Source organism: Ornithorhynchus anatinus, chromosome 14, assembly GCF_004115215.2.
Source record: "Ornithorhynchus anatinus isolate Pmale09 chromosome 14, mOrnAna1.pri.v4, whole genome shotgun sequence".
In the NCBI taxonomy this organism is placed as follows: Eukaryota; Metazoa; Chordata; class Mammalia; order Monotremata; family Ornithorhynchidae; genus Ornithorhynchus; species Ornithorhynchus anatinus.
Window position 1 is genome coordinate 39,540,861 of NC_041741.1, and position 26,826 is coordinate 39,567,686.

Genomic DNA, 26,826 nt, shown 5'->3' on the forward strand with positions numbered 1-26,826 from the left:
TAGTGGACAGAGCATAGGCCTGTGACTCCGAAAGACCTGGGTTCTAATCCGTGAGACCTCAGGCAAGTCACCTTACTTCTCTGTGCCTCAGTTAACCTCATCTGAAAAATGGGGATTAAGACAGTGAGCCCCATGTGGGACAGGGCCTGAGACCGACCCAATTTGCTTGTATCCACTCAACACTTAGTACAGTGCCTGACACGCAGTAAACACTTAAATACCACAATTATTATTATTAATGCTGACTTTGTAAGAGTAACTTTTTTCCATTTTAACTTAGTTTCAAATATGACAAACTACTGGAGCCTCTGTTCGAAGGGGCTGACCTACTCAGGAGGAAGTAGTACCTCTGTAAACCACAACTGTTGAATGGAGTTTCAATATGAATCTCATTTTTCAGCTCCTGGCTCTCTTCGGGATCTACCCTCCCTCATTCTGCCTCTGCAGAATTCCCATTATTATCAATGGGAGATACAAAGTGTAGGAAAGATAGACCCCTTGATCCATGAATTCTTGCTCTAGAAACACTAGCTGGAACATGAAAAATATCAAAATAAGATATCCACATTTCCATAAAAAGCAACACCGACGTTCTTGTAAAGCCACCATTTCAAGTCCCGCCAGGATTGGGGGGCTGATCAGATAAGCCTCTCCCCAACTTAGTTACTTGACCTGAACCACCTCCTGCAAGAAGGGGATCCTAAAAGTCCCCGTGCTCGGCCGGTCTGACCAGGCAGGGAGTTCGTGCTGCAAGGGAGTCCGCCTGGGATAGAACGTGTGATGGGGATCGTAGCTCAAGAGGCAGCTCAGAGACGCCATATAGATATCGGCAAATCGAGAGAGGCGCCGCAAGAAATAAGTAGGGTTCTGGTCGGTTCGAAACAGGCTTCCGAACTGAGAGTTGAAGAAGTTTTTGGTCATTTCTCTGTAAGAGAGGAAAAAGCAGTTAGGTAAAGGGAAGAGTAGTGACCAAACCAGACATGCCGTTTTAGCAAGTGGGATCTCAGCTTGGTCTGGGATGCCAACAAATCTCTTCTTCTCCATGTGCTTATTACTGTAGCAATCAATAGTGGTATTTACCAAGCACTTACTCTGTGCAGAACACCATACTAAGCGCTTTGGAATGTATAATCAAGTTGGCAGGCACAAACCCTGCCCTCAAAAAGCTTGCAGTCACGAAATGGGACAAATACAAGAAAATCCAATCTGCCCTCAACACTAAAAAACACTCCTCAAACAAAATGAAGGGGTCAGCTGTCACCCAGGCCCCTGGGCCCAGAAAAAGACAGGCCTAGAACACGTTCATAATAATAATGATATTAGGTGCTTACTTTGTGCCACACGCCAGGGAGATACAAGATGATCTGATCATCACCCTGTCCCACATGGGGCTCACAGTCTTTGTAGGAAGGAGAACAGGTATTCTATCTACCCCAGCACTTAGTCTCTGTCCCTCAGTTTTCTCCACTGTAAAATGAGTATTCAATAACCTTTTTTTACTGGTATTTGTTACTAGACAGAATACTTGGTTTGCCCAAGGAAACAAAGCAAGGCAGTGGCATAGGCCTCTTAGGTTGGAGGAGATGAAGTAATGGGAAGGGCTGCCCAGGAGGAAGAGCCAGCTAGGTGAGAGATGGAAGGACTGGATTTGCAGAGTAATAAGGGATAAACAGCTGAAGTTATGCAAAGTAAGTTGCTATCTGTCCTCTCTGCCTTTTGCATTCAGAGTAACCCTCTCTCTGGATGAGAGTGGGGATTTCAGGTAACTTCCTGGCACCTCAAATTGTGACCTCTCACTGTTCTGGGACCGATCGTGCTTTCCTTCTCCAGGACCAACATCGAGAGACTAGAAGTATGTGCTTGGGAAAACATTTCCAGAAGACATTTATTTATCAGACTTAGCACATTTCCCACTTGGCAAACCTAATGGAAGAAGCTTGGGACTGGGAGTCAAGAGACCTAGGTCCTAGTCCCTTCTCCTCTCTCTGTGTGACCTTGGCAAATCATTTAGCTTTTCTGGACCTCAGTTTCCTCATCAGTAAAACTGAGAGAAAATATACATTTGCCCTCCCTCTAAAACTGTGGAACAGGGACTGTGTTTGACCTGATTATCTTTTATTTATTGTGGAATTTAGCACAGAGATTGGCATGTAGTAAGCACATAAGTCTAATATTCCTCAAAATATTTCTCTCACCTGATCTCCTTCCTTTCCTTCTTCCACTCCTGCAAAACCATTTGTGACTCAGCGTCTCTGTGAACCTGAAGAACAAATATGAATATTGTAATTCAGAATTCATTCAAAAATTCACTGACAGGTAAAATGCTACATTTTAGGTTGCTTAAAGTGAAAGAAAATGAACTAGTGCAAAACAGACCTAGTTGGCTGACCTTTGGATTTAAACTAAAGCCACCTAGCTTATGCAAAAAAAAACCAAAAAAAAGGCAATCAAGTGGCATCGATCTCTCTTGCTTAAATGTTCCAGTGGATGACTCTGAATGGGCCAAACCAGAAGCTCTCACACATGACATCTAAGCACAGGTGCCACTTCCCTGTCTTTCACAAACATGAGGGTAATTCCAGAAACCAAAATAAAACAATACCGATTACACTTGAAATTTCCTTTCCAATACAGCCAGGAGCAGATGAATCATCTGTTCTGCTATGCATTATGATCACTTCAGCCTCAGCCACTAAAATAGCTTTGGTTATTTTTCCATTTGTTGTTATCCAGACCAGAGAAGTAACTAGTTTTAAAGATTAAAGATTAGTTTAAAGATTTAACTTTGCCAGCCACTAAATCTGTTGGATAAGTTGGATGATCTGCCTGCTGCAAGCTTTGCTGACTCCATTTGTGAATGCATACTACTTAGCACACATTCTATATCGAGTAGTAGTTAAGCAACTAGATATAAGAACTTTTATCTTATAAGATATAGATATAAACACAATTTTTTTTGACCATCTCACCTTCAAAAAAATTCAGAGGGGAATGTAAGGAAAAATGTTCAAGATATTTTCTGGAAAAATGGGAGACAGAAGAGCACTGTGGCATTACAATGGACAAAGTAGGCATGGGGGTCTCTGTCACACTCCCTCTCAGGCAATCTTACTGTCAGCAGTCAGCTTCAAACTGAAAGGCAACCCTATAACTACTGAATAAGTTTACTAAGAGTGGCACAATCTATTTAAGGAGCTTCCTCCTGCCCTAGGATTTGAGCCAAGTTATGAAACTATTTTAGAGGAGGGGAAAGGGAACTTAGCACCATCTCCCTTGATCTCCTTCTCTGAGAGGCCACGTCACGCCTATCCTTTCTCCTCCCGCCCACGTCAGATTCCAAATACAGAGGAGCCGGGGCAAGAGCAAAGGTGGGTAGGAAGAAATCTGCAGCCACAAAAGACACACTCTGAGTTCCAATGCCCTTCACATCTGCTCTTCCCAGCATCTGTGACCCAGAGGGGCCATGGGCAGGAGCAGAAGTGAGTCAGAACTTAAGTCCATATTAAGTGTGGAGAAGCAGTGCAGCACAGTGAAAACAACCCAGGCCTGGGAGCCAGGGGAACTGGGTTCTAATCCTGCTGCCATTTGCATGCTATGTGACCTTGGGCAAATCACTTAACTTTTCTGTGCCTCAGTCTCTTCATCTTCAAAATGGTTGTTAAATGCCTGTACTCCTCCCCGCTTAGACTGTGAGCCCAATAGGCAAGAGGGACTGTCCAACCTGATTATCTTGTACCTGCCCCAGCACTCAGTACAGTGCTTGGGACATAGTAAGGGCTTACTTAATGAATACCACAATTATACCATTCAGGGCAGCCCCTTAATAATAACAGTGGTATTTGTTAAGCGTTTACTAAGTGACAAGCACTGTTCTAAGCGTTGGGATAGATACAAGATCATCAGGGCCCACATGTGGCTCTCAGTCTAAGTAGGAGGGAGAACAGGTATTGAATCCCCAGTTAGCAGATGAGGGAACTGAGGCCCAGAGAAGTAAAGTGACTTGCCCAAGGTCACACAGCAGGTAAGTGGTGGAGCTGGGATTAGAACCCAGGAACTCTGACCCTCAGGCCTGTGCTCTTTCCACTAGGCCATGCTGCTTCCAGGGTGGGGACAGCCTACGATGCTGTACATCTGGAGTAGACTGGAGAAGAAAGAGGCTCTTTCTCCCTCTCCACTCATCTGTCTTCCGATTTCCAACTCCCCCGTATGAAAGAAGACAGCTGAATGATTCCAGTATGTGAGTGCTGACTGTAGTTAGCAAGAGATAATAGCACCTGTTTTCAATGGTTCAATTTTCTTTAAGAAAAAAAACAAAAAAACCCAAACTATTCATTATGATCACTTTGGGCTCAGCCACAAAATGGCTCTGGTTATTTTCATTTTTGTTGCTACCCCGATCAGAAAAGTAACTGGTTTTAAGGTAATGGCTAAAGATTTAACTCGTCAGCCATTAAATCCATCAAAGTCAGATGACATGTCTGCTTGCAAGCTATGCTGAGTACATTTGTGAATGAGCAGTTTGAGCACTCTGCGTGAGCGCTTTTCCTTCCCTGGACTGGAAGCCCATGTGGACAGGGAATGTGTACATTTATTGTTATACTGTACTCTCTTAAGCACTTAGTACAGTGCTTTGCAGGCAGTAAGCGCTTAATAAAAATGACTGAATGAATAAGCCTTCCACTATGGCATGTGGGGGCGGAGGAGCAGCTGCAGAAGGAGAGTCAGAAACTTGTCTCGTATCACTTCAGGATTAAAAAAAAAAAAATCACATCAACATTCCTTCCTCCCCACCATGTTTTGGCTAGCAAATCAGAAGCCCTTATCTTCACAGCCTGAAAAGAGAATTTAAGATGGTCAAGCCAGAATCAGAGCCAGAGAGCAGCTCACTCCTCTGTCTTTTCCCTACATATAGTGAGGTCTCCAGTCTTTAGTAACTGTGGCCCACAACAAAGAAGTCTGCCTTGTTCCTGACAGAGATCCTAGATTGCTTTATATGCTTTATTACATGTGTTTTTTTAAGAGGCCTTGTCAGGGTAGAGGCTAAAAAGTTCACTGTGGACAAAATGACTGAAATCTACTGTCAGATTGGTGGGTTTAAATCTTGAATTGTACAGTGGCAGTTAAAGATGAAATACTTGAAATGTCTTCAAGAGGACAAATCCCTCTTGGTTTAGAAGGAGAGAGAAAAGCACAAACCTGCATTTGTTCTAGTAATCCGGTCAAGGTCTGCAGCCAGGTCATAGTCTGAATGTACTTCTCTGTGTTCATGATTTTAATCTCAGATCTCAATTCTGGAATAATCGCACCTGTTCGCCAGCCATGCTTTAGGGTCAAATCCTGTTAGCCCACAAAGAATGCAAAACTCTATCACTAGTGTTCACAGACTTGAAATAGATTTCGTTACTTTCCTTTGCAACACTGGCCATTCGCTTAATTGTTTCATAACTGCAATAGTTATTTCCCAACTTAATTTGATTCCACTTAGCCATAGTATTTGGACTGTTTTGCCTGGTAGGAAATTTCTGTTCTGAAATAAACTCAGTTAAGGAATCCCCTCACCGAAGCAGATCTTTGGTTATTACATGTTTGCTCTGATGTTTATAAGGGGACCGTTGGGGCAAGTCTGGGATCAAATCAGGAGGGCATGTGCTTGCATGAAAAATACGTAATTTAAGATCCAAGAAAAATGCTGAGAATGTTGAACCTGGAGGGAGTGGGGTTCAATAAGAGAAAGAGGCAGACCAGTTGATAATAGAACTGCCCTGTTCCTTGCACTTAGTACTCAGCACCCAGAAGTGCTTAATACTTCTGACTGATTCAGATTGATTGACTGCTAAAACCATAAAAGGCTGGACAGCTGCTCAGAAGCTACTTAGTCCAGCTGCTGCTTCTCTTAGGGCCTGTACTCAAACCACCCAGCCAGATGAAACCTACTCTTCATGATCCTGGACCAAAGGATGGCATAACATCTCCCCACAGACAGTCCTAGCGCCTTACATTTGGAAAAAATCCCTTCTTAATAACAATAACAACAATAATACTGATGACGATGGTATTTGTTAAGTGCTTACTATGTGCCAAGCACTGTTCCAAGCGCTGGGGTAGAAACAAGGTAATCGGGTTGTCCCACGTGGGGCTCACAGTCAATCTCCATTTTACATATGAGGTATAGATGATGTCCAGAGAAGTGAAGTGACTTTACCAAAGTCACACAGCTGACAAGTGGCGGAGCCGGGATTAGAACCCTCGACCTCTGACTCCCAAGTCTGGGCTCTTTCCACTAGGCCTCGCTGCTTCTAGAATTTATAACTCAATTTAGAATTGTGAACACAAGCTTATGTGAAATGGGCTGTTGGACATCAATTCCCTTTGTGCTGTCAGAAAGGTTAAATGCCCAAGTAGCGGATCCAAAAAGAAATGACTTACTGCCAGATCGCTGTATATATGATCACCAAAATATAACACTTTGGAACCCCTCCAGCCAGTCAGCTTCAAAAACTCATATAAATTCCCCTGAAGAAAGAGAAACCATATTTAGGAATTGAATTTCCTTTGAAAAGGACAGACGTAGACACGAATGCAAAATGGTATGGCAAAAACTGTCCAGCTTTGACATTCTTGATCAGTCCCAGAGCGTAACAGCCAACAGCCCCCACACAATCATACCCTGTCATGAAATCTTACAATCGAAATCCTAAATATACTTGCCAATAAGCAACTTTGGCCAAACATGCTTAAAATACTTTACAATCTTTCAAAATTTACAATTTCAAATGGGATTTTTTTTTTGTTGTATTTTATCACAAGTAATGACTAGGATACAGTGATTTGAGTGTTTGAAAAAGAATCTTTAACTCAAAGGGGATGGGGTAGAACCAAGATGGTGGGTCTACTTCTCAACTTCTGGTGTAAGGACAAGGCCCTGGCCCGAGGACCTTTGAGAGTGAGCCATTGCCTATGTCCCTCCCTTTGGGATGGGGGGGTGCCTGTCCCCACACCCTTTGCCCCCCCACAACCCAGCCCAGTTCTCACCAGGGTCAGGGCCACTTGTGTGCCCTGTCCCTCCCTGGTCACCTCAAGGGTCCAGCACCCCGAGTAAGGACCTGCGGCAGTGGCACCAGGCCACTTCTTGCTGTGGGCAGAGAATGTGTCTGTCCACTGTTGTACTGTACTCTCCCAAGCGCCTAGTACAGTGCTCTGTAAAAGCTCAATAAATATGATTGACTGACTTCTTCCACAGCAGCCCTGGAAGAAAGGCTTCCCAAACAGGAGATGCATTCCAGAGTCCTGCCAGGTCCCCGGTCAGTTCAGAATTGCAGCAGGAGGTGAGAGTTAGCCACATTTCAGCTGGCTGGGTCTGAGCAGCTCTGTAGTGCCAGCTTCCGCCCCTTCTCCCCGAAGCTGCTCACACGCAGCCGACACGCGGTGAAAGCCCAAAAGCAATAGTAGAAGAAGAGGAGAAACACAGGCGAATGCCTTTGCCTTTATCTTCCTCCTTTTTTCCTTCTCCTGCTTTCCCTCCTCTTCCTTCCCTTTCTTTCCCCCCCTCACCCTGAGCACCAACCTCAGTGTTCCACCTCCAAGTCTGCCTCAAAAGTTTACCTGGAACCCTTGCTCTGAAATGTGACACGTTTAAGCCTAAAGTCAAATAACAATCTTAGTATAGTGTTTTCCACCCCAATAAGTGCTCAGTAAATTCCACTGATTGATAACACAAAGGGATATTGGGCATAATACCTGTTTGTAGATCTGGCCTTTCTGTAGCTTGTGAATTTTATCCCAGAGCAGCACACCTCTTTCGTTCACCTGGCGGAAAGGTCTAATAGAATTGGAAACATGATGACATGAAAGACCAGATTACATTAGGCATACAGCTCCACAGACACCCAAAAAGTCCTCCCAGGTTGTTGTATCAATCCAAGTTCTATTTGAAAGAAAGAACAGCTAAGAGTTGTTTTAAGGAAAAAGGAATCTTGTTTAGCCTAGCAGAAGGGCACAGGCTTGGGACTCTGGGGACCTGAGTTCTAATCCTGACTCTGCCACATGACTACTGGGTAACTATGGGCACATCGTTTAACTTCTCAGGGCCTCAGCATCCGCACCTGTAAAATGCGGATTAAATACCTGTTTTCCCTTCCTCTTAGTCTGTCAACACCACGTGGACAAGGACTGTGCCTAACCTAATTATCTGGTATCCCTGGACTTAGTAGAGTGCTCAGCACATAGCAAGTACTTAACACAATTATTCATATTGTTACTACTTAGGGCTTGTTTTCTTCAAACCCTACAGCTTCAACTAGGAGCCAGTAATTCTAGCAATAACTTTAGTTTATCACTTTTAAGAAGGACAAGCTAAAACTTAAAGAGGAGGAATATAAACAAATCACCAACACTGTTTTTTGACATTTCAAGCCCAATGCATATGGCCAGCAGCCTAGAAGGCAGAGCTCTGGTTTGGAGAGCAGTAAATCCAAATTGTCATCCCAGCTGTAATGGGACTTGCATGATCCTTGTTTGACCAGGATCTCTCTGAACTTCAATTTTTCTGCCTGTCACCTCACAAAGCAGATGAGAAGATAATTAAAACAACAGGGGTGGAAGCCCTTGGGGCTCTCAGACAAGTGCCAGGTAAATCCAGGTGTTACCATTTACTGAGCATCAGTCTAACAAGCTGAGCTAACCTGGAGTCAACTCAGACCCATTTCAACAAATACCAGCTGTCTGTTCTCATCCTCCTTCAATGGATTAGGGTATTGCTTCTCTCCAGGCCAAATACATAAAACAGTTATAATTTGGGATGGATGGATGTCTCGGGCCACCTTGGGTATTCTACAAAGATATGTCCAAAAACTGATATGCTTGCTTCATCACATCTGGCCTAATGAGGCAATTAGTAGACTCACCTCCGTTTGTCATTGAAGAAGTTTGGCTTGTCGGCCTGGACGATGACTACATCAAATAGATCCCTCCAGTCCTTTCCAACGATGAACCTCATCCCTTTATCCCTAAAGTAACACCACACAGAGCAGCATTAATGCAACACTGTTTAGGCATCAGGTTTAAGTGGTGGAACCACCAAAACCAACTGATAAAATAACTGAATTTCCATCATAAGATTTTTTTGTTCCAAAGACTCGACATTATTTTGAACATCAAAACCCCCAAAATAAATACAACAGCAGAGCTGGAAATCACAATGTGACACAAAGACCTACACAAAGCTGCTGGGACTATTTGTGATGAGAAACATCTTCTTGCCATGATCAGCCAGTTTCGCTAACACAGCCCGGGTCTGCTCAGCATAGCAGATGTATTTTTCTAACAGAAAGAGAGAAATTAAAACACACACTGTCTCGCTCCGAAACCACATGGGGATCTTTTTTTTTTTGACCTATTTATAGTACACAAAGACAACAGCCTTAGAGCTCCAAAGGTGTATTTTCCAAATTCAAATCAATCTCCGCTGCTCCAACAAAGATCCACATTCCACCTCCCAGGGGTTCCAAGACTCCCCACTTCCATCCATACCACAAAGCCACAAGAGCTGATTCTCCATCTAAATCAGGGTACTTTTAAGGAGCCTCTTACTACAGACTCCCCAGATGAGATGGGATGTGCTCAGGGAATATTTGAGGACGTGTGTCTGTTTATACAAAAGGCAGGCAGGAGTCTGAATGGAAGGGATGGTAAGCTTGTATGTTGGAGAGGGAGTGTGTGAGTGAGCACCTACATTCTAGGTGTGGATGTATGCAAATAAAGAGTATCACTGAGAGAATGATTTGCTTCATTAAATCAGTTTTCCCTCTGAAGCATCAAACGTTGGAGAAGGTGATCTTATTAATTCCAGGGTTGACTTGGTTTCAGAGCGATTCAGTATATACTGTATTTGGCACTGATGTTTGCTCATTTCTTGGAAAAGAAAAAAAAATGTACACCTAAGGTACTCAAGAGGACAATGATTTCTACCACGAGAGTCTTCGGCTGAAATTTTTAGGAACATAAACTGAAACAAGATGAGGAGCTAGGCAATGACTACCATTAGAAAGGGCAGATGTCTTTTGAGAGAAATTAAAATTGGATTTGGGAAATTAAAGCCTAGATTATAAAGTAAGCCTGGTTTCTCCTATAGGAAGAGGGAGGACAAGGGACTATTTATGGACATCTAGAAGTGCCATTAACCAGGTACTCTGCTTGCCAAAGGGGGATGCTGGAGTAAGGTCTTTGACAGTGCTGACCTCAAAGGGTTCTAATGGCCATGGCAGACCAAGAGGACTTCAGTCATAACCCCAGGCAACATCTCCATGGAGGAAGCCACAGCTGCTAGGACTTCTGACCCCTCTCCCTTCACTATATGTAGTTTTGGAGGAAGTGGAGAATACATGATGAAGAATGAATGAGGTGGGAGAAGAGAGACCTCGATAAGTTATCTCCGTCGCATGGAGTTTGGGAGGAAGAACTGGAAGGGAAGCGATATGGCCTAGTAGAAAGAGAATGAGCCTGGGAGTCAGAGGACCCGGGTTCCAATTCTGAAGCTTCCTGTGTGACCTTGGGCAAGTCACTTAACTTCTCTTTGCCTCAGTTTCCTCATCTGTAAAACAGAGATTAAATACCTGTTCTCCCTTCTATTTAGAATGCAACCCCCATGCGGGACAGAAACTGTGTCCAACCCATTAAACTTTGTATCTGTGCTAGCTCTTAGAACAATGCTTGACACAATAAGCACTTAAATACAATAATAATAATAATGCTGCCTTTTATAAAGGGAAGCTCTATCCACCCTTGCATGCAATGAGAAGAACTGGAGCAATCTTCATAGGCTATTTCAAGTACTTACCAATATCTGCTTCAATTGCTCTGTACATAATTCCTTTGATATGGACATCCCTAATTGAATCCTGGCAAAACATCAAGACAGTTTTAATCAGTAAAAACTCTTGTACACTCCTGGAGGGCAAGGATCATGTCTACTAATTATTGTTCTCTCGCAACAGCTTAGTAGTAATAATAATAATAACAACAATAATGTGGGTATTTGTTAAGCGCTTACTATGTGCAGAGCACTGTTCTGAGTACTTGGGTAGATACAGGATAATCAGGTTGTCCCATGTGAGGCTCACAGTTAATCCCCATTTTCCAGATGAGGTAACAGGCACAGAGAAGTGAAGTGACTTGCCCACAGTCACCCAGCTGACAAGTGGCAGAGCTGGGATTCAAACCCATGACCTCTTTCCACTGAGCCATGCTGCTTCTCTAGTACAATGCTTGACATACAGAAGTTGCTCAATAAATACTGATTTATTTAATTTTACTACTGCAATATCTACTGCAGTCCTGCCCAGTGGAGACTTACTAAATACTGATGAGAAATACTACATCAAGTAGACATTTTAACAAGGAAATAAATTACCTGCATATCTATATACACAACACAAAGCTCTAAAAACTTAATACTCTAAAAAAATATAAAAATTTAGATGGTTTTGAATACAAAACTAAACCCTTAGATAAAGTTAGGAAAGTTCGGTGGGAATGTCTTTGTTCAGGAAAAAAAATAAAATGTTGAGAATGTCCTAGTTGATACAACCTTGACATCTTTGTACAGGTGAACAGGCTCATAGTCTATGTTGTTCTTCAGAAAATATTCATTCACACAAGACAGGAGGGTCATCTCTGGTAAGGAAAAGATGTCCATGAATTGCTTCATTGTGTTTCCTTGAGAGCTCTGCAAAGGCATACATTCCAAAAATTCAATCTTTACAGAAACAGCACCAAAAAAAATCCAAGAAATAACAGAGAATGATTATCTTTACTAAACATTTGAGAATTGCAAAGTCTGCTCCATTGACTAATATAAAAACAATCCACACAGTGCTACTTTTTACACCTGATCTGTTCATTCACAGCAGTTTCAACACCTCACTAAGATAATGTAAGTAAGCGTCTAACTTTAAGAAAAGTTTTCACAAAGGTAAGTCTATCCTACTACAGCCCAGCCCAACTACATCCCTCCCTTAATACCAACCTACTCATTTTGCCTCGCTCCCATCTCTTACCTTCGACCCCTTGCTCATGCCCAACCTCCTACCTGGAACTCCCTCCTCCTTCATATCGATCCAACAGACCTACTAAAATTGCATCTTCACCAGTAAACCTTCCCTGACTAATCTCTCATCTCCCCAACCCATTTCCTTCCCTATTCACCTTCGCACTTGAGCCTTACCCCGAAACACGGGAAATCACTGAACCCCTTCCCAACCCCCACAGCGTGTGTGTGTGTGTGTGTCTTTAAATACTATCACTTCCCCCTACCTAGAATTTATTTTAGTGTTTGTCTTCCCTGCTAGATTGTATGCTCCTTGAAGGCAGGAATCATATCTACTAATCCAACTGTACTCTCCCAATCCCTTAATCCAGCAAGTGCTCAAAAGGCTGTTTTTTGACAGAAATGTCCTCTTGTTACACAAAGGGGACACCGCCCAAACCAGTGGACTTTAAAGCTACCAAATAGGCCTGTTTTAAAAGCTGGTGAGAAACTCGCAGGGAAAGAAAGGACTGGGAGAACTACAAAAATCCAAGGTACAAAGAGGTTGGCTTTGTCTACATTTCCTAGCTAGTACTGAGACATTCTGGGAGGAGGATAAAGCACCCTCCTTCCCTCTGAATTTGGTGTTAGGCAACTAGGCAGCCCCAAAATCAACCTCATGAAGCTTCTGCTTCTGAGTCTAGCAATCAATCGGTAATATTTATTGAGTGCTTCCCAAGCACTTGGGAGAAAACAATTCAAGAGTTGGTAGGCATGTTCCCTGCCCACAAGGAACTTATATAATAGAAGGGAAGACAGGCATTAAAATAAATTACAGCTACATACATAAGTGCTGGGGATCTGAGGGTAGGGTGAATATCAAAATACAGATCCAAGAGCAAGGGCAATACAGAAGGGAGAGGGAGTAGGTAAAATGAGGACTTGGTCAGGGAAGACCTCTTGGAGGAGATGTGATTTGAATAAGACTTTTAAAGGTGGGGAGAACGGTGGTTACAGTGAAAAGGTTGGCATTAGAGGTGCAAAGTAAGAGGGCTGGGTTGTAGTATGATTCAGTGAGGTATATAACAGGAGAGGGCAATGATGATGATGTTGGTATTTGTTAAGCGCTTACTATGTGCCGAGCACTGTTCTAAGCGCTGGGGTAGGCACAGGGGAATCAGGTTGTCCCACGTGGGGCTCACAGTCTTAATCCCCATTTTACAGATGAGGTAACTGAGGCACCGAGAAGTTAAGTGACTTGCCCAAAGTCACACAGCTGACAAGTGGTAGAGCCGGGGTTCGAACCAATGACCTCTGACTCCATAGCCCGTGCTCTTTCCAGTGAGCCACGCTGCTTCTCTAAGCAAGCTTCGCTGCTTGCCCTCTTCTCTAGGGCAAGGTGACTTAGTGCTTTAAAGCTAATGATAAGGAGTTTCTGTTTGACACGGAGGTGGCTGGACAACCACGGGAGTTTCTTGAGGAAATGTGGACTGAACAGTTTTATAGAAAAATGATCAGGGCAGTAGACTGGAGTGGGGAGAGACAGAAGGGAGGGAAGTTAGCATAAAAAACACTTCCACTTCAGATACAGGCCTCAGGGCTACTGTAGCGCCAGGCCTGGCACAAGCAGAGTGGAGTGGCCCTGCAGAATTCCAAGCTGTCCGAGGCTCAACCACAACATTTGTTAATCCAAAAATCATTTGACTGTTACCTTTCCATAGAAATCGCTCATTTGTTCTAGAGGCACATGGGAACCTTCATACATCTCAATGACTTCTTCATCAGGGACCACGCTGAGTCCTCTAGAAAAACAAGAGCTGATTCAGTTCAAAAGCCCAAAGAGCAGGTCAGATCACTAACACAGAGCGGCTATGCAATTTATTAAGACAAGGAGATGAGAGATCTGGCTTCTATTTCTATCTTTTGTCCTTGTTTCACCATCGGGAAAATGGGAGGAAAATAACTGCCCTCTGTGTGGTTTGAATGACTGTCTAAAATTCTTCAAGCTCCTCAGTTGAATGGCATCATCGGGGGAAGAATTGGGGAATGATAATGTGCCACGGTCAATAACCAAAACAGCAATATGCAAGCCAAACATTGATACTGTGGAAGCACAGTGGTCAGAGCTTTGCATTTGCCCCCTTCTCTCTCTGACCTTCACCTCTGAGCCATTTGCCTCTAGGCCTTCTTGACCACCTCTAAGCCTGATTGATTGCCTCATAACAAGAAAACCAAGTACTGCTGAGTATGCTACTCAAAAGCAAGTACTTTACATACCCTCCCCTTTTCGTCCATTCTGCCAGTCTCATCAGAAAGACTGGCATACTAAAAATCTCCCAGTTGGATGGAGTTATTCCTCCTTTGTTTAAGCCAAAATGCCCTAGGAAACAAATCAGCAGCAGGGAGTGGTAACTGCCTTTTTGGCCTCTATTATAAGAGAACAAAGTAGGGCTGGGCGATTGCCCCAGGGGTGAATTTCCTGCTACCATTCTTAGAGTTTGTATCTTGCATTGTGCTCTCAGGTCAAATGCTGTATCAACTGTGTATAAAGAAACTCTGTATTGTGTGGAGTTGAGCTGGCCTTGACTAGTAGAGGAAACTCTGCCCATCTTCCACCACTCCCTACTAGTGGTAGAAGCATTAGTAGAAATAAACTTCTCTTTGCGATACAGTTTTGAGTGCAATGCAGAGTCTGTGAAGTTTTCTTTATTCATTCATTCATTCAATAGTATTTATTGAGCGCTTACTATGTGCAGAGCACTGTACTAAGCGCTTGGAATGAACAAGTCGGCAACAGATAGAGACAGTCCCTGCCGTTTGACGGGCTTACAGTCTAATCGGGGGAGACGGACAGACAAGAACAATGGCAATAAATAGAGTCGAGGGGAAGAACATCTCGTAAAAACAATGGCAACTAAATAGAATCAAGGCGATGTACATTTCATTAACAAAATAAATAGGGTAATAGAAATATATACAGTTGAGCAGACGAGTACAGTGCTGAGGGGATGGGAAGGGAGAGAGGGAGGAGCAGAGGGAAAGGGGGAAAAGAGGGTTTAGCTGCGGAGAGGTGAAGGGGGGGTGGTAGAGGGAGTAGAGGGAGAAGGGGAGCTCAATCTGGGAAGGCCTCTTGGAGGAGGTGAGTTTTAAGTAGGGTTTTGAAGAGGGGAAGAGAATCAGTTTGGCGGAGGGGAGGAGGGAGGGCATTCCAGGACCGCGGGAGGACGAGGCCCAGGGGTCGACGGCGGGATGGGCGAGACCGAGGGACGGTGAGGAGGTGGGCAGCGGAGGAGCGGAGCGTGCGGGGTAGGCGGTAGAAAGAGAGAAGGGAGGAGAGGTAGGAAGGGGCAAGGTGATGGAGAGCCTTGAAGCCTAGAGGAGTTTTTGTTTGGAGTGGAGGTTGATAGGCAACCACTGGAGTTGTTTAAGAAGGGGAGTGACATGCCCAGGTCGTTTCTGCAGGAAGATGAGCTACGTGGACAAATGATAGTGCTATATGAGCAGCTATCTGGAAAATAACTTCATCCACTACGCATTCTTTAAATTACAAAACATTCTCCCAAATGCAAGAAAGTTAATTTTTCACCAACAACGAAAAGAATTGATTTCAGTTAAAACAACCTCCTGGGATTTAAAACTTCTAGCTACAGAAAGCAAAAGTGTACTGAACTTCCTTTTACTTTCGTTTGAGAAAACAGATGATATGATCATGGAAAACTAAATCAATCAAGAATCTGACCTTAAAAGATAGTGTTCACTTCACTAAAACAATAGTAAATAGTTAAACCTTCCAGACATTTTTTAAAAGTAAAGATTAAGTAGTGAGAGAGGAGAAAGGATTCTGGTGTTTTAAAGTTATTTCTCCTACCAATGCCTCCTTAGAAAAGTATGTTAATATAGGGGATACATTTATGGTCAGAGTTGCAGGTAAAAATGAAAAATATATTATACTTTGCCCACCGTCCGCTTCTGAGTATTCCCTTGGATTCCTAGTGAATCAAGCACGGGCCTGGGAGTCAGAAAGACCTGGGTCCTAATGCAGTTTCCGTAGGCAATCTACTAAGTGTTGGGGTAGATACAAGATCATCAAGTTGGACACAATCCATGTCCCACAAGGGGCTCACAGCTTTACTCCATTTTACAGGTGAGGTAACTGAGGCACAGTTACCTGCAGTCATCTTCCTGCAGAAAAGCTCTGGGTATGTCACTCCTCTTCTTAAAAACCTCCAGTGGTTGCCTATCAACCTCCGCACAAAACGAAAACTCCTCACTCTAGGCTTCAAGGCTCTCCATCACCTTGCCCCTTCCTACCTCTCCTCCCTTCTCTCTTTCTACCGCCCACCCCGCACGCTCCGCTCCTCTGCCGCCCACCTCCTCACCGTCCCTCGGTCTCGCCTATCCCGTCGACCCCTGGGCAACGTCCTCCCGCGGTCCTGGAATGCCCTCCCTCACCTCCGCCAAACTCTCTTCCCCTCTTCAAATCCCTACTTAAAGCTCACCTCCTCCAAGAGGCATTCCCAGACTGAGCTCCCCTTTCCCTCTGCTCCCTCTACCACCCCCTTCACCTCTCCGCAGCTAAACCCTCTTCCCCCGTTCCCTCTGCTCCTCCCCCTCTCCCATCCCATCCCCTCAGCACTGTACTCATCCGCTCAACTGTATATATCTTCATCACCCTGTTTATTTTGGCTCGCATCTCCTCCTGCCTCCAGGATGTCTCCACCTGGATGTCGGCCTGCCACCTAAAACTCAACATGAGCAAGACTGAGCTCCTCATCTTCCCTCCCAAACCCAGTCCTCTCCGAGACTTCCCTATCACCGTGGATGGCACGACCATCCTTCCCGTCTCTCAGGCCCATGATCTCGGTGTTATCCTTGACTCGTCTCTCTCGTTCACCCCACACATCCTATCTGTTACCAAGACCTGCCGGTTTCACCTTTACAATATCGCCAAGATCCGCCCTTTCCTCTCCACCCAGACGGCTACCTTACTGCTACGGGCTCTCGTTATATCCCGGCTAGACTACTGTGTCGGCCTTCTCTCCGATCTCCCTTCCTCCTCTCTCGCCCCGCTCCGGTCTATTCTTCACTCCGCTGCCCGGCTCATCTTCCCGCAGAAACGATCTGGGCATGTCACTCCCCTTCTTAAACAACTCCAGTGGTTGCCCATCGACCTCCACTCCAAACAAAAACTCCTCACTCTAGGCTTCGAGGCTCTACATCACCTTGCCCCTTCCTACCTCTCCTCCCTTCTCTCTTTCTACCGCCCACCCCGCACGCTCCGCTCCTCCGCCGCCCACCTCCTCACCGTCCCTCGGTCTCGCCTATCCCGCCGTCGACCCCCGGGCCACGTCCTCCCGCGGTCCCGGAACGCCCTCCCTCCTCCCCTCCGCCAAACTGATTCTCATCCCCTCTTCAAAACCCTACTTAAAACTCACCTCCTCCAAGAGGCCCTCCCAGACTGAGCTCCCCTTCTCCCTCTACTCCCTCTACCGCCCCCCCTTCACCTCTCCGCAGTTTAACCCTCTTTTCCCCCCATTTCCCTCTGCTCCTCCCCCTCTTCCTTGCCATCCCCTCAGCACTGTACTCGTCTGCTCAACTGTATATATTTTCATTACCCTATTTATTTTGTTAATTTTGTTAATGAAATGTACATCGCCTTGATTCTATTTAGTTGCCATTGTTTTTAGGAGATATTCTTCCCCTTGACTCTATTTATTGCCATTGTTCTTGTCTGTCTGTCTCCCCCGATTAGACTGTAAGCCCGTCAAACGGCAGGGACTGTCTCTATCTGTTGCCAACTTGTTCATTCCAAGCGCTTAGTACAGTGCTCTGCACATAGTAAGCGCTCAATAAATACTATTGAATGAATGAATGAATTTTGTTTAATGAGCTGTACATCACCCTGATTCTATTTATTTGCTATTGTTTTAATGAGATGTTCTTCCCCTTGACTCTATTTATTGCCATTGTTCTTGTCTGTCCGTCTCCCCCGATTAGACTGTAAGCCCATCAAAGGGCAGGGACTGTATCTGTTGCCAATTTGTACATTCCAAGCGCTTAGTACAGTGCTCTGCACATAGTAAGCGCTCAATAAATACTATTGAATGAATGAATGAACAGAGAAGTTAAGTTACTGGCTCACAGTCACACAGCAGACAACTGGCAGAGCCCGGATTAGATCCGGGGTCCCCTGGCTCCCGGGCCTGTGTTCTTCCCGAGGCCACACTGCTTCTCCATGTGGTTAAAAATAGAAAATACCTTCCCTTCCTTGCAAAGGCACCGGCCTATGCATGGCGAGACCCATTAGGGCTCTTCCATTTCAACGTGCATCAAAACCCCAACACTCATAGCCCACCTGCTATCAACCCAATAGGTCACCATAGTATGCATGTATGTTTTAAGTCTATCATATATACTCCCATGGATCCCCTCCTCAATACCACCATGCTTGTGACTGGTACTTGAAATGAACTGTATGTTAAAAAAAAATCCAATAATTATTATTGTTATTATTATTACTACAGTGGTATTTGTTAAGCACTTCTTATGTGCCAAGCACTGTACTATGGCGCTGAGGTCGATATAAGTAATCTAGTACCATATGGAGCTCACAGACGAAGCAAGAGAGAGAACAGTTATTGAGCCCCCATTGTGCAGGTGAGGGAACTGAGGCACTGAGACATTAAGTGACTTTCCCAAGATCACACAGCAGGTAAAGGGTGGAGCCAGGATTAGAACCCACATCCTCCAACTCCCAGGCCTGTGATCCTTTCATTAGGCCACACTGCTTCAGTAATTTAGTTAGTTTGGATCAATGAAATACTACTTACCTATATACTGTCCCCAGCTGAATGTAATGAAAGGCATCAATCTTCATCAATATTGCCTTTGAAAACACACACAAGAGACTCATTTTTAGGTACTTCTGCAAATATTAAACAGTATTTTTCTGTAATAAGTAAACAACCTTTCTGCTTCACAAATTCTTGTTTGATGATTCTCACTGTAAAAATAATAGCCTGTTGAGGGGCTATGAAAAAGATGAAGAGCTTCAAACATTTTTTTAAATGGTATTTGTAAAGCGCTTACTATGAGCCAGGCACCGTACTAAGCGCTGGGATAGACACAAGCTAATCGGTTTGGACACAGTCCGTGTCCCACATGGGGTTCACAGTCTTAATCCCCATTTAATAAATGAAGCAGCAGAGACACAGAGAAGTTAAGTGATTTGCCCAAGGTCACAAGGCAGACAGGCAGCAGAGCCGAGATCAGGACTCAAGTCCTCTGACTCCCAGGCCTGTGCCCTTTCCAATACGCTATACATTTCTCTCGGTCCAAGGCTATTTATTGTTGTAGTTTGCCAGACTGCTGATACACTATTAGAAGTGTGTGCTCTCTGGAATGCTAAAGGTTATCGTTCTAAACTCCTGCTTCAAATAGCCAGTTGACGGTCCCTTAAAATAGTGCTCTTAGAAAGGCTTTCTCCAAAGATATTTTAAATAATTCAGACTAATTATCTAAAGGAAAATATTCCAGCTTATAATAATTGGAGACCAACTTCCATTTTTTGAAAGGAAAGGATTAAAAACGTTGCTTTCTATCCTCTGAAATGGTCTACTTGAAAGTTTATCTTTTCTCTAAAAATGGCCTTTAAAGAAACCTTCTCCAGTGATCTCTTGAATAATTCAGATTACGTACCCAAAGATCTGGAAGAAAACTCATTAGAGGCCAGCTTGCATTAATTTCCATAAAAAAGCAGTATAAGGAGTTATGAAATTCAAACGTTTGGCTCTTCAATTAATGGCCTCAGTACAATACCTCTCCTCTGTAAAGCGGGGATTGAGGCTGTGATCCCCACTTGGAACAGAGACTGTGTTCAACTCAATTGGCCTGTATCCACCCCAGCACTTAGTACAGTGGAAAGATCATGGGCTTGGGAGTCAGGTCATGGGTTCGAATCCCAGCTCTTCCACTTGTCAGCTACGTGACTGTGGGCAAGTCACTTAACTTCTCTTTGCCTCAGTTACCTCATCTGTAAAATGGGGATTAAGACTGTGAGCCTCCCATGGGACAACTGATTACCCTGTATCTACCGCAGCACTTAGAACAATGCTCTGCACATAGTAAGTGCTTAACAAATACCAACATTATTATTATTATTATTACAGTGCCTGGCATATAGTAAGCACTTAAATATTATTATTATTATCAGTTCAGAGTTAGATTTTGAAAACAAAAATACAAATTAACTTACCCGTTGCACATCATAATGAAGTCCACGAATTGCAAAGTTTGGGTCATATTCATACTTCCTGATTTCTGCAGGATACTGTCGGAAGGGGGGTGGGAGAGAAAAGATGACTAACTTAAGACAGATAAAATTCAAGATGCACCGACAAAAAGGTAAGGAAAACAGCTGTAGTGGGCTTCTGCTCCTAGGCAACAATGGTCTTTTTTTTCCAAGTTTGCCTATTTCTGATTTCTTTAGATGAATTCCACCCAATACTAGAGCTCCAATCTGATGAAAATACCCACAGTTCAGAATAGCTTTTAGAACAATTAACTGAGCTGAATTTAAGTGCTTCTATTGCTCTGCATAGTTCTCTGATGCCTTCAAAAGAAATACTGACAACACTGAACAATTTGCCCAATGAACTGGTTTAACGTAATACATTCTGTTCTTAATTTAGACTCTTCATAGAGAGCATACCAAAATACTAATTAAAATATAGGAATGTTTGGTTCATACATTAGCTCACTGCAGGCAGGGAATATGTCTGTTTGTTGTTGTATCACCCAAGCGCTTAGTACAATGTTCTGGACACAGTAGTGCTCAATAAATATGATTAAATGAACATGTAGGAGAATCTTAAGTTAATTGTGACCTAAAATATCAAGAATTTCATGTCAGAATCAGCAACTTTTAAAAATGGATATTCTTCAATAATGCTTACAATCAATCAATGGTATTTATTGAGCACTTAGTATGTGCAGAGCACTGTACTAAACATTTGGGAGAATACGATATAAGAGAATTAGCGGACACAATCCCTGCCCATAACGAGCTTACACTCTCTAAGACATATCAACCTCAAATTTAATTAACCTGATGATAACCATTTTCTTCCCACCAGCATTCTGGCAATGCATAACAGGATAGACCATCCCCACTACTGCCAAAATAAGTCAAGTGCATGTCCTGCTGGTGGGAGAACATAGCAGTTCCCCTTTAACTATTGGCATCTGAGCACAGCTCACCTGAATGGCAAAGTGCCAGAAAGTGTCTGATTAATTTTTGTCAAGCCTGGAACCAATTTGCCAATCTACACACATCTGCTTTAAAGTCAAGTGGAAGCATGCACACAGGAAGAGATTCTGGACTTGGGCAATCACAACTCAATCACCAATACAGAAATCCCCAACCCTTTTAAAGAAGCCATAGAACTCTCACCAGAATTTCTATAAAACTTAACCCCTAATACTGCAGAAACCTAAGGAAACTTCCATGTGTTCAAACTTTCTGGTTGCCTGTTTGAACCTTCAAGGATATTTACAGAGATTTATTTACAGCCGTTACCCTTTAGATTGCAGTTTGTAAAGCAATGAATAGAAGCCTGTCTGGGCTCGGCATCTCTGGCCAGGGAAAACCCAGCAGGGCCCAAAACTCAAGTGTCCGACACTGACCAAGATCAGTGTAGGGGCCAGGAGGGCACCTGGACTTTCCAGGAGGTGCTACTGTGCACAGCATGTTCACATATTGCTAGGCTTTGAGGTGCCAGGGGGTCCACACCCCCATCTTCTACATTCTTCTCAGGAGGCTCTTAGCCAGAGATTTTTGGTCCTTTCCAACTAGCTGGGTCACAACCAGGTTTCTTACACCCTTAGGGGAATCAGCGTCGTTTAGTGGATAGAGCACGGGCCTGGGAGTCATGGGTTCTAATCCTGACTCCGCCACATGTCTGCTGCGTGACATTGGGAAAGTCACTTTACTTCACTGAGCCTCAGTTACGTCATCTGCAAAATGGGGATTGAGACTGTGAGCCCCACATGGGACAAGTACAGTGTCCACCCTGATTTGCTTGGATACACCCTGGCGCTTAGTACACTTACAAATGCCACAATTATTATTATTATCCCAGAAGGAAGGAAAGGCAAGTCTCTTCCAGGCTCAGCCAGTACGTATGAGTAACAAACACCTCTGCCAGGGCAAAACTGTTCTCTCCATTTCAAATAAGGAAAAGGAAGGACGAATAGTAGTTATCACTGATTGGTGCGGTGTACTCTTCTACATCCTTTGGTAAGTTCCAAATAACAAGTGACGGGTTCCCTGCCCATAAACGGCTTAATCGTCAACATCATCATCATCTTACCCGGTGTTCATTGATGAGAAGATCCCGGGCAGCATTAAAAATCAATGTGTGAAGATGTTTGGAATAAAATACCAATGTGTAGTCATAATCAAAGCCATAGATTTCAATGTCCGATAGGCTCAATTCATTGTTGGAGAATATAGCATCTGGATTCAGTAAGTTGCCCATAATTGAAGGAACCAAGTCTGAAAGAGATAAAAATTGAGTAGATTTTTGCTTTCATAATAACAACAAATGTCACTGGTACCAACATGTGAATGCTTTACTTTATTCTTATAGAGTACAAGAGGACAATATTTCAGCATTCCAGGCCACAGTGCACTTGAATGTGAGATTTAGGTGTTCCCCAAACCAAATTTGGTTTCCTAACCTCTGCAGTCCATATAATCACAAGGAGGAAAGATCAAGAAAGGGCATTTCTGTGCTTGTGTATATAAAATAGGTCAGACCATTCACTAATTCCTCTTGTTCTCAGCCTCCTGATATTAATGCATTCATTTTTACAAACATTTTAATGGGCCTCCAGTGTTATCCATCTTTTTGAAAAATTCCTCCATCTCCACAGTTCACTCTCCTGCACTCATGCCAAAAGCAGGACCAAAATGGCATCCAACTTTGATTCAAACTAGGGCAAGAATCTAAGTAAATAATTACATGAGCAGCTTCATCTAACATGTTGAGCCAGTTTATCCATTCCACACATTTTGATCAAAGGACATACGTTAGGCTAGTCTACAAGTGATTTCAGTGTTCTCGATCCACATTCCATCCTTTCTAGTGCATAGAAGCATCATGTTTCCCTGTCCGCATTCCTTCAATTCTCTTACAATATTAGCCCCAGTTTTTCCAAGAACACAAGTCATACAGGCTAAAATGACTTCGTGTGACAACAGAAGCAAAGCCTCCTCCAAACACACACATAGGGTTTAAATCGGGGGCAGGGGGGAAGCTGGAGAAGTTTTGCCACCCTGTAAATGTATGTTTCATTTCCTGTATAGATGAACTCTGAGCTATCCAAGCTCAGCCCATCAGACTCCAAAGTAGCCTACTGATAATCAAGCCATATGCAATAAAACCTATTCCAAACCTATCCTACAGCTGCTATTTCCTGATATACGACAAGAAGGCCAGTCTCAAGGCCCTGGGTGATTATCGATATCAACAGTATTTATCGAGGAGCTGTTCGCAGAGTTCTGTACTACGCCCTTGGAGACATACAAAACAAGTAGTAAATGGCACAATCTCTTCCCTCAAAAACCTTTCAGTCTAATGGAGACAGCCAAAAATTGGTGAATTTACTGGATTTAAGAGTGATGAAACAGGTATAGGTATAAACAATATACTCAAATGAATAAACAGATGACGGTACAAGTGCTGAAGTGGCTGAAGAACAAATTAAGGAAACAATCTCTTTCACGTAAGAATGACGAGAATATACGGATAGTTCTCCTACAATGCACGCTTTCACTACAGACTTTGGATAGAACGCTGTCGGGGACGAAGGGAATTTACGTCTGACAATGTGCATCTACCTGGCTAGAATGCGATGAGGGGTGGGAAGAAACAGCTGCAATCATATGTGCTACATCATGTGACATCTGAGTATCATATTGCACCTTTCCCTTGAGGAGGAGTTTGTCAAGGACTGAATTAAGGAGAACTGTATATTAGTTCTTTAAACAGAGAATGGCAAATCCAAGAAGTAAAGGTTTTGAATAATTTGGCTTCGGATTAAGTGATTCTAACCTTACCTTTAAACTGTCTTTCATCAGATGGCAACTCAAAGGAGTGAGTACTAAAAGGCAAGAATTATTTAAGCTCATTCATCAATTTAAAATCATCTATGAATCATACCATGAGATCACCTCAGAGAGAACTACTAAATGCAGTCACTTCTGTGGAATGTATGATGAATGCTTTTACTGTAAACAGCAGAGCAAAGACCAAACAAGTGGATGACCTGAAATGAATTTCCATCATCACCCATATGAACTGGGATTAAGACATTCCTTACCAGTAGCTAGGAAACAAGCAGTACTGGAAAACCTTGTATCATTTCACATGATTCCCTAAAATGGGACACAACCCTACTCGATAGGTATTACAAATCCCTAATCTCCTTCATGACATTCACTAAGTGCTGAATCATGATGTTTTATTTGCCAAAGGTCTGGAGGTGATAGAATGCACTAGCACTCACCATAAAGGGGAGGTGGGGTAAATTGCCAGTTCTCAGAGCTATGGACCTAGAGCCCATCCAGGCTGGCCTGATTGACAGACTGGACCCAATCTGACCAATCTCTTGATGAATTTGGACCTTATTTTGTGGCCAGTTCTCTAGTCGCTGGTTTGGCTGGAGGCATTTGGTTTTATTAATAACTATGGTTCCTTTCCCTCTCTATTCCTCTAAGAGAAGCAATGTTTGACAGGGAGAGAAGTTATTTAAATCATAAATAAGAGATTAGCCCTCTTTTCTAGTTTCAAAGGATCATCTCACATGCAGTTCTTTACTAGAAGGTTATTATTTCAACTCTCTTCTCCAGATTTTAGGACCAACAAGGGTTATCCTGTTTGGAATGTACAAAGAACAAAACAAATATGTTTCTGTGTTGCTAGATTTTTGTTTCTAACAGGGAAAACAGGACTGGAGGAGACAGAAAAGCAGTGTCACCTAATGGACAGAGCATGACCTGGGAGTCAGAAGGACCTGGGTTTTAATCCCAGGTCCGCCACTTGTCTGCTGTGTGACCTTGGGTAAGTCACTTAACTTCTCTGTGCCTCAATCACCTCATCTGTAAAATGGGGATTAAAACTGCGAGTCCAGTGTGGAACATGGACTGTGACCAACCTGATTAGCTGATATCTACCCCAGCGCTTAGTATAATGCCTGGCACATAGTAAGTGCTAAATACCATAAAAAAAATAAAGAAAAAATATGTCCATCAGGTAAACTCAGGCCAAAACTCTACACACAACCATACCACCAAACAGATGGTTTTTACTTTATCCACATAGCTTCTAACAAGTCTAGATTTCTCCCTCCAATATTGAATGCTTTACTGAGAAAAATGAAGAGCTTCTGCCATTAAGAGACAATTACGGATTATCTTTCTTCAAAGGGTCATTGTTCACACCAAGAAGACTCAGCCTATCATTTGACCGCATTTTCCAAGACCTCAGTTGTTCAAACTACTGCTTCAGAATTCACAAAGGCCTGGGTCCAATTCCAAAATCTCCAAGAATTATTACCAGTCATCCTACGGCATCAGAAACCCCATACCTGAATCTGTAAAAGAAAAAGGTACAAATGGATATTGCATGCAGGAGAGACCTGTTTCTTATCAACTCTCAACATGTTGTAATTTCTTTCCGTGCCAAGAATTGCTTAGGCAACATCAGTACAGTAGTTTCTGAGTCAACTGATGTAGACAACCCCACTTCACATTCTTTCTGTTCATAATTACACACAGTTTCACAATCCAGGCAATGCAACGGTAATACAGTGGAGTGGAACGTGAGACTTCGTCCCGCTGGGGCTAAGACACGGCAACCCAAAAACTGGTTTCCAAGATGCTACTCTAGCACTGTTCTGGGAACAAAGAAAAGGTCTGCCTAGTGGCAGCCTAATGTGGGTGAAGACCTTACATTCACCTCACAATGTGTGGCATCCTTGCCCACTTATTCCCTCATCAGCAGTGTGTGGGAGTAATCCTGAACAAGCCATCAGCACTACAATCAACTCCTCTGAACAGGGTCTCCTGAAATCTCACACATTGCTCCTGTGGGAGACTCTGCCATCCATCTCTCCCCCATCATGAAGGGTAGAAAATCATCCCATCTCCCAACCTTTTTAGCTTCAAACAAGGACAAAAGAATAAGGTATTTTTTAGCTTCTTGACACATAGTAGTGGACTGAGCACTTACTGTGTGCAGAGCATGGTACGAGCACTTGAGAGAATATAACATACTAAGTAGACAGGATCCCTGCCCTCAAGGATCTTTTTGCATCCACTCATTCCAACTTACCAGAGTTAAAGCAGGAATGAAACTTTCTCCCTTCGTACATCCAGTACACCAGAACCACTCATACTTTAAAGAGACACTTTTCAAAATGTGTTTTTAATGAGGAAAAAATAAGGCATCAGAATAACTTGGCTGTGGGGCAGGGTTAATGGCCTGGCTTTCCTCAGGAGAGGAGAGGGAGAGAGCTAAAACGTTCTGGAAATTTTAATTTCAGAAAGATCTAAGAACACTTATGTTTACAGACTTAGCAATGCTTATATTCCAAATTCTGCCCTGAAATCAGGGGTTTTTCTGCATAAAACCTGAAGAACAAATCCATGATCTGGACTGGAATCACAGAAGGGAGAAGAGAGAAGACAGGCTTCCCTAGGATTTTGAATGGGTTCCTAGGATGAGCAGCGTGGCATAGTG

The 26,826-nt window shown here is 43.4% G+C and overlaps 1 protein-coding gene across 1 annotated transcript in view; it reads right to left on the reverse strand.

The window, feature by feature from the left end:
- Window positions 1-269: 269 nt before the first annotated feature.
- NT5DC3 (5'-nucleotidase domain containing 3) overlaps window positions 270-26,826 on the reverse strand; it is a 33,222-nt gene continuing 6,665 nt past the window's right edge. The window contains exons 2-14 of the mRNA XM_029078463.2: window positions 22,393-22,577; window positions 20,277-20,351; window positions 18,853-18,908; window positions 13,734-13,824; window positions 11,585-11,722; window positions 10,835-10,895; window positions 9,216-9,318; window positions 8,904-9,005; window positions 7,738-7,819; window positions 6,427-6,513; window positions 5,197-5,337; window positions 2,196-2,260; window positions 270-925 (exon numbers count right to left, since the gene is read on the reverse strand). Coding sequence (XP_028934296.1) covers window positions 664-925; window positions 2,196-2,260; window positions 5,197-5,337; window positions 6,427-6,513; window positions 7,738-7,819; window positions 8,904-9,005; window positions 9,216-9,318; window positions 10,835-10,895; window positions 11,585-11,722; window positions 13,734-13,824; window positions 18,853-18,908; window positions 20,277-20,351; window positions 22,393-22,560 — 1,431 coding nt within the window. The 5' untranslated portion in view covers window positions 22,561-22,577 and the 3' untranslated portion in view covers window positions 270-663. The remainder of the gene's footprint in view (window positions 926-2,195; window positions 2,261-5,196; window positions 5,338-6,426; window positions 6,514-7,737; window positions 7,820-8,903; window positions 9,006-9,215; window positions 9,319-10,834; window positions 10,896-11,584; window positions 11,723-13,733; window positions 13,825-18,852; window positions 18,909-20,276; window positions 20,352-22,392; window positions 22,578-26,826) is intronic.